The sequence below is a fragment of the Acanthisitta chloris genome, unplaced genomic scaffold (assembly GCF_000695815.1).
Source record: "Acanthisitta chloris isolate BGI_N310 unplaced genomic scaffold, ASM69581v1 scaffold1575, whole genome shotgun sequence".
In the NCBI taxonomy this organism is placed as follows: Eukaryota; Metazoa; Chordata; class Aves; order Passeriformes; family Acanthisittidae; genus Acanthisitta; species Acanthisitta chloris.
In genome coordinates, this window is record NW_008674071.1 from 49,676 (window position 1) to 59,347 (window position 9,672).

The 9,672-nt window shown below is 37.6% G+C and overlaps 1 protein-coding gene across 2 annotated transcripts in view; it reads right to left on the bottom strand.

Annotated features, from left to right (window-relative positions):
* Positions 1–9,314, bottom strand: part of LPIN1 (lipin 1) — a 34,822-nt gene extending 25,508 nt beyond the window's left edge. Inside the window, exons 1-6 of one of the 2 annotated variants that reach the window (XM_009075164.1) lie at positions 9,120–9,314; positions 7,808–7,903; positions 6,259–6,596; positions 5,777–5,896; positions 4,533–4,640; positions 636–765 (exon numbers count right to left, since the gene is read on the bottom strand). In XM_009075164.1, the coding sequence (XP_009073412.1) occupies positions 636–765; positions 4,533–4,640; positions 5,777–5,896; positions 6,259–6,596; positions 7,808–7,903; positions 9,120–9,311 (984 nt within the window). In that variant the 5' untranslated portion in view covers positions 9,312–9,314. The remainder of the gene's footprint in view (positions 1–635; positions 766–4,532; positions 4,641–5,776; positions 5,897–6,258; positions 6,597–7,807; positions 7,904–9,119) is intronic. The other variant, XM_009075165.1, reaches the window with a different exon arrangement.
* Between the last annotated feature and the right edge of the window lie 358 nt (positions 9,315–9,672).

Below are 9,672 nucleotides of genomic sequence, written 5' to 3' on the forward strand. Positions count from 1 at the left end.
AATTACAGAAAAATTATAATAGTACCACTACAATTCTGGTGCCACCACCAGAACACAGAAGTTCATGGTTACTGTGCAGCATGGGAGACAACACTGCCGGCACACTGCAGATCCTACCACCTAACTGGGCCAAATGGCTTCCCAGGGGAGACAGGCACCAAGCCAGTCCTCTCAGTCAAAAGAACAGCATGCCTGAGCACACAGAGATACAGAACTGCTGGTGTTTCTGGATGCTTATGTACTCAAGTAACCCATTTTAATTTTTGTGAATCATACTGCTAACACTAAACACGTAATTCCCATCTAAGACTACTTATAAATGTCATGATTTACCAAAATACATTGACTTTGATTTTATATGTTATTTAAGCTTTTAACTCTTACAAGACTAGGTCTCAGGTACTTCATGTTCTTCTGTATATCATCAGCATTGAAAACAATGTGTGCCATGAAAACATGGCACAAGGTACTTTCCTGTACCTCCTAAGGAACAAGATGCAATTCTCTTACATAAAACACTGCAATTTTATATAAAACCAAGATCCATTCACTCTTCAGCAACCTGCAGTAAAATAAGCACATGTTCCCCATTAAAGCACAACACATGCTAGCAGGAATTAAATTACATTGGATACCTTTGCAGCCTGGGGTAGCTCCCCCCATGCCCAGTGCATCTGGGGATTATTCTTCAGTCCACTTCTGTCCATAGGTTTACTGACTAATTCTGAGTCACTCTGTGGAGTAGGAGGGCGTGAATCTGATGGGCTAAAGAAAAATAAAACGTTACAAAGCCAAAAGTAACCACAATGCACTACGCACTTTCCAAACGGATATCCACCAACCCAAAACATTGAAGACTGAAATAACCATGAGCCAACTGAAAGTATAAGAGCATGGATAAGTGGTTTAAACTGTTCAGGATCCTCTTAGACTGGCATTCAGATTTCTCATCCATTTTTTAGTAAGCGCTGTCACAGAAGTAGGATTTGAGAAGCTGAAAGAGATGGAACAAGAGCACTGGACCCGAACATTTCAGGAGGATTTTTGGGTTTCTGTGTGGAAAAAAGAATGAGGATTGTACCAGCAGCAGTAGATGAATAGATGTTAGTATAGCTATAATGGATATGAAGTGCAGAAATTACTCACTTGTATCAACAAGACACCTTATCCTGACTAAGTAATAAATTAGTCTCAGGAATCCAATTGACTCCTTCTGCTAACTTGTTCAGTTATACCCTTGGATAGATGCTCATAGGGAAAACAGCAGGAGAGCTACACAATGAATTTGAGCCCTTTCAGTTCAAACATATCTAATGGTTTGTTTTGACAACTACTTAATATAAAATATTTAATAATTAATTAGTAAATTATCAGCTTGTAGCATATTTTCAATGTGTCGAAGTCAATAATGTGATGTCAAGTCAGTCATTAATAAATAATGATTCACTGATTTTAAGGACAAATGGGAAAATTCCAATTATCTACTCTACTTTTCTGCATAACACAAGTCATAGAATTTCACCTAGAATCCTCTGAACAAAGCCTATTATTTCTTCTCTGAGCCATAATGTGTCTTTAGTATATTTATCCAATCCTGATTTAAGAACTACAAGCAACAAAAGAATTCACAACATTCCTAAATCAAAGGTCCAAAATGAGTTACTTTCACACTCAAAACCAAAATTCTCCCTACCCTTTAGTATAAAGTATTCATGTTTGATTTATTCTTTACCTTCTGGACAAACTACATATCCAAACTAGCTTTGCTCTTTCATAGAATAACAGAATGATTTGGAAGTGACATTAAAGATCATCTAGTTCCAACCCTCCTGCCATGGGCAGGGTCACCTTCCTCTAGACCAGGTTGCTCCATGCCTCATCCAACACAGCCTTGAATACTTCCAGAGGTGGGGCATCCGTGACTTCTCTGGGCAACCTGTGCCAGTGCCTCATCACACTCACAGTAAAGAATTTCTTAGCTTAGGTTCAATCTAAACCTCTACTCTTTCTGTTTAAAGCCATTCTCCCTTGTCCTATCATTCCATGCCCTTGTATAAAGTCCCTCTCCAGCTCTCTTGTAGCCCCTTTGGGTACTGGAAGGTGCTATAAGGTCTTCCATTTTGAGTGTAAGGCAGTTCTGTAGGGCTAGCTGGTAGGGAATTCATTGGTCACAGGAAAATAATTACTTCACATTAACACAAAACACCTTTTAAAAATCTGTGACTTTCACACCTGAAATGACAGCAACTTCATTATCTACATTATTCAGGTTTTGTTTCATCTATGTTGCAGTAAGATGCACTTTGAATATGGATAAATGCTATGACTGTTTACCTACAGACAATTATGTTATCTAATTAAATTATAAAGTTTCTCCACAATATGACTGTGGAAGATCTTTTTTGGTTCTAAGAATTTTGAAATTTTATTAGTCCTTAGGTTATAACCTTCCATTTGACAGATGAAGGAATCAATATGATTTTAAAAGTATTTTCAAGCTCTAAGGATTAAAAAAATGCCCAGTGAGTTTTTTAGCAACTGCATTCTGCAGTAAGAAAAGTGATTTGGGGCAGGGGGGAACCTGGTCTTTTCCACAGTTCTCCCTGAAAATACAGCTCCCTTGCACAACTGAGGGGAAAGAGGCCAGGCTATTACTCAGCACCAAGCACCACGATGTATATTACCAGACATATGCCAGAAATATGGCACTTGCATATACAGTGCAGGCAGAGTTCTGCTCTGTGTTGGCTCTTGCTGCTAAAGTCTGCCCAGTGATCCATGCACACATCTGGGTTTGTCTTAGGCTGAACTATGTCTTGCAACGCCTGTATCCTTATATTAGGGACCGACCCATGTCAGCTAAAATTCCCTTGCCTTGCAAAGATTTCTGAGGTATTACAGACCAAACTAGAGGCACCCATCCTGTCAGCACCGCACTAGAAGGAAACTTCAGTTCAGCCATTGAGATCAGCATCTCCAATTCACATCCCATAAATGCTGAATATTTGCGTCACAATCCTATATATTCCTTAACAGTTATTATTGCATTTATTCTAATCCAGTGTCAAGTAACAAGGAACTTGGCCTGTGAAGACAGTTCTTCAATAGCAAACCATGCTGATCTTTGCAGTGTTTTCCACTGAAAGCAAGACAGCCCTGAGAAAGCAGCAGTGTGACCCGAAAAAAAGGTCCTGTCTTGACTGATGACAAACAAACTGTGAAAAGATAGTCAGAAGGCAAGAGCCCTACATCACATACATGGCACAGCAATAACTGAGAGCCTCTGAACCTCCTCTCAGGTGGCAGATGTAGTAACAGCCTCACTCAGACAAATTACTACAGCACTTTAGCTGTCTATCTAGACTGTAAGACAGGTTAAGCCCACCATAAAGTTCACGAAGCCACACAGAACACATCACTGCTCCATCCCAACTTGTACACCTGCCCTTACTTCTAATGAAAAACACTAAGGTGAACAGCCTTGAATATCCTAGTATATCACTTTGACTTGGGGCTGCAACATGGTCAGGTTAAAGAGAGCAGACCTAGAAGGTAGGAAAATACCTCAAGACTATCAGCTTCAATACAGCCTTAGGCACCTAGTATGGCAACTACATTGAGATAAGCATTGAGCAATATAGCCCGATTTATTACTCAAAGCTTTCCCAGAATTAATGGAGAATTGTAGAGGTCATATTCAGACATCTATTTCAATTTTTTTAACTGAGTTGCTGTGGCCTCTCTCCACTGACTTAATATAAAGAGCTTGGCTGCAGAATCTTGAGACTTCTCAAATTTAAGATAACACAAAAAGTGTCTGTATCCAGTTTTAACTCCGTAGAAGAGTCCACCATCAGAGGAATCGTATGCTACAGCAAAGGCTTAAGTCTCCGTCTCCTAAACCTTAAATAGGATGCTTTATCTATTGCATCATCTTTACTCTGCAAGATGATCCCCCACTGCAATCCAACACACAGAAAATCTTCCCCAAACCAGGGAAAAAGGAAGAGAAGTTCTCTTTTGGCACTAGGCTCCTCCTATTACAAGTTTTGCATTTCTTATTGCTCACTTATCTCTGAGGCTTTTGTTTTGCTTTTACTTTTGCAACCTATGCACAAGCAAAATACTCAGGAAAACCATGGGATAAAAATTTCATTAAAATATAGGCTGACTGTCAAAAGCTACATGGAAGTATCAGTTTTCAGGGGAATGTAAGTTTTCACTACTGAAATTCTTTTTTTTTAATCATCCTAATCAGTTTTGTGTTTTAACCCAGGTTTTCATTGGCCTGATTTTATATCAGCCATCCTCATTCAATGGATGATTCATGAAGGTAACTTACCTCCATTCAATGCCCACAAAGAAGCAAGCAGAGGAAGTGGTTTTCACTGTCACTTTCAAAGTTTCAGGGTTAGCAATAAGCACAGTTACAAATTCAATGAAGTTCACATAGTATTAATGTGTTAAAAGTGTATTAATGCCTTAATAGGATTAAAAAGCAGCCCAGCAAAGAGGGAGGACAACTGTTCTACCTGTCTGGAAGAGAAAAGTGAGAAGATTGTTGAGGACAAGAGTTAGATAGGCCTCCATCTGCTGGAACAGTGAGGAGAGAGGTTTGACCTGTGCAATCTATAGGCTTACTGGGCAGCACAGCATGTTGACAGAAAGAAAAACAGGTGTCATTATTCACAAGTGCTGATTAACATAAACTATTTGTGCATTAGCTACACGAATGCCGAATGCACATCTAGAGTTTTCAAAATCCAGAATACAGCAATCAAGAAATAAACAGAACATACAATTCCAGAAGCCACTGAAAGGGCAGGATATTGACATGAGCTGTCACCAGACTGGTGAAGCTAATTGCATTAAGCTTTACAGCTGCATTTACAGGCAGTGGAGAAAGTTCCTTCCAGAGTGCAATTCAATGCTCAATTTAAACAGAGCCCTTGCTCTGAAATAATCTCCTCACATTCCCTTCCTCTGCCCAACAACTACAGAGGCAGGATATTGAGATTAGATTTCTTAGGATAAGGTCTTGTGAATATTGCTGCACTCCAACAGCCTGCATGGAGCATGTGGAGCACATGTACATGGGGGCACACACAGACCTAACTGGAATTATAATGCAATGCACATTAAGCAAAAAATTGCCCTTTTTTGACAGTGTTCCACAGACACAAGACAGGATGTCCAACTCCTCTGTTTTGACATGGAAGTTATACACATGCACACAAATACACATACAGGAGAAAGTAAGCAAATTACTGTATGTGTTCTTCTCACACAAAAAATATTTCATGCCTATAGTAAAAGAGACATGAAAAGCTCATTCTTACTTGTTTTAAAAAATCTTATTTTTATACATCAACCCCAATCTTGCAGTTTCTTAAAAGGATTACACTCAAAGTACTTATAGATCTGCATTCACTACAGTACTTACAAGGTGTGTGCATCAGGCAAATATTCAGATTTCACAAAACATTCAACCTCTCTACTGTATTTATATGCAGTGACATTAATAGATCAAAATATTCTTCAGAATTTGTGGGCCTGCATTTGTATGCAAGCATTTACGGAATCAAGGACAAGGCTAACCTGAAGGTTTTGTACACAATCTGACTGCAAATACAGAAAGCATTTATCTAATAGTGGTCAGTGACCATGTTTGATACCAAAATTTTTAGTGAGACCTCATATAGCACTAGCACAGAAGACATTAATGGAAAAATTAAGATTAAAGTAGTATCTAGGAATGTACTGTCAAAATAAGTACCTTTGAAGAGGTGACCATTCTCCATCTGAATGAGGGTAAGGTGCAGACTGAGAAAGGATAGAAACTGCAGGAGTCTTTATGTCAGATTCATCATCAACAAACACATCTGGAACAGGGATCCTAAGTATAGGGGAAGAAAGGACATTTAAAAACATATTTGATTGTTGAATTGTCATACACATCAGATAACAAAGAACTCCTACTGCAGAAAAGAACTAGTATAACCTGAACTAAAAGCAGACAGAAATGTTATTTGATTCAAACTTTTTAGTTCAAACCACCACAGAGGATTCTTCTGACGTTTTCGATGACATTTTCATTACTTTTGTAACTAACACTCCAAACAGCTTCCAGCCTGAAGCTTTTTTTTTCCAAGTAACATGTTCATCAGCTATGTGTTCTGACTTAGAATCACTGTTAGAAAACATGGAATGGAACATTAACCTAGGTTTCCATTACACATCTCAATCCCACTATGATACCTTGAATTGTCCAATGGTTCTTTTTCATCCTCTGAGCTAATCTCTATAGGAAACATGTCTTCATCTTCTGATGTGTCTCCATGTGTGTCTTCTCTTTTTAAGCTGTCTATTTTATGGGTAGACTTCCTCCTCTTCTTCCTCCTTTTTTTCACAGAGCTACAGACTGAAGATGTTTCAGTAGAAGGTTGGGATCCATGGGCTTGGGGTGGTAGTTGTGAGGATGCACTGGTGTCCAGGTTTCTTATCCTGTCTATGGAATTCCTCTTCAACTGAGATTCCATTAAAGCAGTTCCCTCAGACAGAATGGGAGATGTAGAGAGATGGTAAGGAATTACCTCCTGCAAAACAAAAAATTCAAACCATATTAGTTCTTTCACCAGTCATACAACTGGTTCTAAAACTTATGCACAATTACCAGCATCTAAGTAATTTACTCCTCACATAAGTAACAAAGATTACACATCTGGATGTCCAGTATGCTCCTATGGCACATGGACATTGTTCCACAGCTGCATGTCCTTAAACAAGCCATGAACAATACTCTGAATAAAGAGCACTCTCCCAGTACCTAATATTGGCCAGGTTATGGCACGGGTCTCTATCCACCTCATGCTAGATACAGAGCAGAAATAAAATCTTAGTTTACAACCTGTATATTTTGTAAAATCCAAGTCCCCTTCACAACTCAGATGACAGTAGCCAGATTGGTCAGTGGCTTATAATTAGGTCACACAAACATAATGCTATTCAATCATATATATACAGATTTCTAGACATTCATGAAATTTCCAGTAATTTTCAGTCACCAAATAATTGTTACCACACAAAAGTTTTAAACAAAGATACAGAGATGAATACTGCAGATGCACACAGCTCTCACCTGAAGCTAGTAACATCGTACTCAATATAAGAATTTGAAAACTCATCCAGCTCTGGACAGTGACAAAAATTATTTGGCATATCTGAAGAGAAACATCTGCAAAAATTTTCCTATATTACATGTGGACTATTCAAAATTAGTGTGACTGTAATATAAACTAGTATTTAACCATACAGTTCAAGAGCAGACATCCTCATTCAAAAGTAATTCCATGTGAATAATAGATGTGAGATCATGTTCATGGTGGCTACCAGAATTAATGTATGTACAGATGTTTACAGAGCATGTGCACTTTTACTGTCAGTCTGCTGAATGCATGTGTTCAAATCACAGATTTCTGCAAAAAAAAAGAGGTCTGTGGACATTAACCTCTGTTACACACAACTTCGGAGCATGCAAACTCCATACATGTCATTTCTGTTCATAAACTGGAGTGCACATAAAGTATGGTTTATTTTTCAGTTATGTGATTACCTTTAGATTTTTTTCAAATAGCAACAAAAAAAAACCCCAAAGTAATTGCATAGCATTAAATTTCCATAACAGAAATTAATCTAGAAACTTTCAAAACTATAAAACGGGTAAAGGTATATTTTTCAACATTCCTAAACTCAAAACTGACCTGAAGAACAGGCAGTGAATCTTTAATGCATTAGTTTTGGCTCTTACCTGATCATTATCCATCTCCTGCACGAAAAAGGCCTCTCCATTGTCTCCTAGTTTCATGTGCAAATCTACAGCCTCTCCATTAATTTCTATGTCAACCTGGAAGAAAATAAATATATTCTTCTATGAAAAGAAAGTTATTTTAGGTACACAGTTCCTGTTCAGCTGTCCTGCTGCAGTCACTGGGCAAATGTTTCTCAGGGAAGTGTAGGAAACCTTATAATAAACATAAAATAGTGAACTTCTGTTTCTTTCCTTCTCCCTTCACAAGGTAATCAATTATAAAAATGTTTTTCTTACTCATTCAGCTCACTGCTGTCTTGCTCCTCTAGTCAGAAAGGTTTATAGCCATTATATAAAAGTTATGAATCTTTTAAAATATAATTCTGAATGCTTCACTTGCCACACAAATCTATTGGCTAATTTTGAAATGTGCAAGAAATACTTCCAAATGCAAATTCTTACTATGCTGTCTTTCAAATTAATTAAACAGACTTCTCTATGCTATGAGAAGCATAAAAAAGAAAAATAATTTCACATTCTTCATACAGTTTGTCTGTTTCTTCAACACATTTATCACATCACTGTACACCCATAACTAACGATCTCCATTTCTGCTCAGGAGGATCTCTTTTTGCCTATAATCATTCTAGCCACCAACTCCATTTTCACCGTAAATTTTTTTGAGACTTAGATAACTCTTACCCTTATATTTTATTTCAGGACACAGAATACCATGGGCATAGTAACATCTTCAACTTTTACCAATCCTAAATATAGGAATTTCTTTCTGATCTATGTAAGAACTGAACAACATCCATGCTGACTTTAGGATCTTTCTGCTGAACAATTATAGGTACAGTAAAACCTAGACTGTAGGTAGTTATAAATTATTTCCTAAAATTATCTGTCATGCATTACTCATTGGTAGCTTCACATCTAATACATCATATTACGGGGTCATTCGGCCTGGTTACGTTTATTTCAAGGTCCTCACTGCTTTTTCTAGCTTCAATTAACCTCAGTGTTCTATTATCTGAAAATATTACTTCATTAATACCTTCATTTTTGTAACTATCACTGAACATGTCAAAGAAAAGGGTTTTAATGCAGTCACTAATGAAATCTAGTGGGCTCAAATTAGCACATTCCAGATTTTGCTTCATTGAACACCGTATTGTTTTAGTTATTAGTCAGTATCTTACAAATTATGCTCTGAAATGCAACAATCAGTAACAACCATTTTAACTGAACCTTGCACTTTATATAGAGTTAACTCACAGACAGAATATATAAAAATTTTCAATTTTCTTACCACTTTCTCCCTAGAACGTAGAACTCCCATCTTCCCAAAGCGAACATGGAAAGGGGAACACTGAAGATTTCCATCTGGTTGACGTACAACAATTATATCTATACATCCCGACAGGGTGGCTGGGTTCAGTCCCTTATAGAGCTCCTTCACAGTTACAAACACTTGTCCTGCTAACTGTCCAACGTAATTCATGGTTTGGACCTGAAATGCAAAAGAAAGAACTTCAATTTTGATCCCTGCTTTGCACTGTAGAGACATTTGAGAGACAGAAAATCCAGCAGTGGGGTATTCTCCTGTTACAAAAATTAACAATTTCACACAAAATCAGGATTTCCAACCTAGTTTATTTAGAGCTGACACGTTTGTAGACAGCTATTTAAAAACAAAAGCAGAAGAGACTTAGTAAGTCAAAGAATGGTAACAACTTTCAAAAGTTCATTAAAATCAGTTGCATTCAAAACCACTGTCAGACTTTTAGACTCTGAAGCTCATAAATGCCTTCAATTACCTCTGGAGAGAAAAGCATTACTTCCTCCTATTATTTATTCTGCCC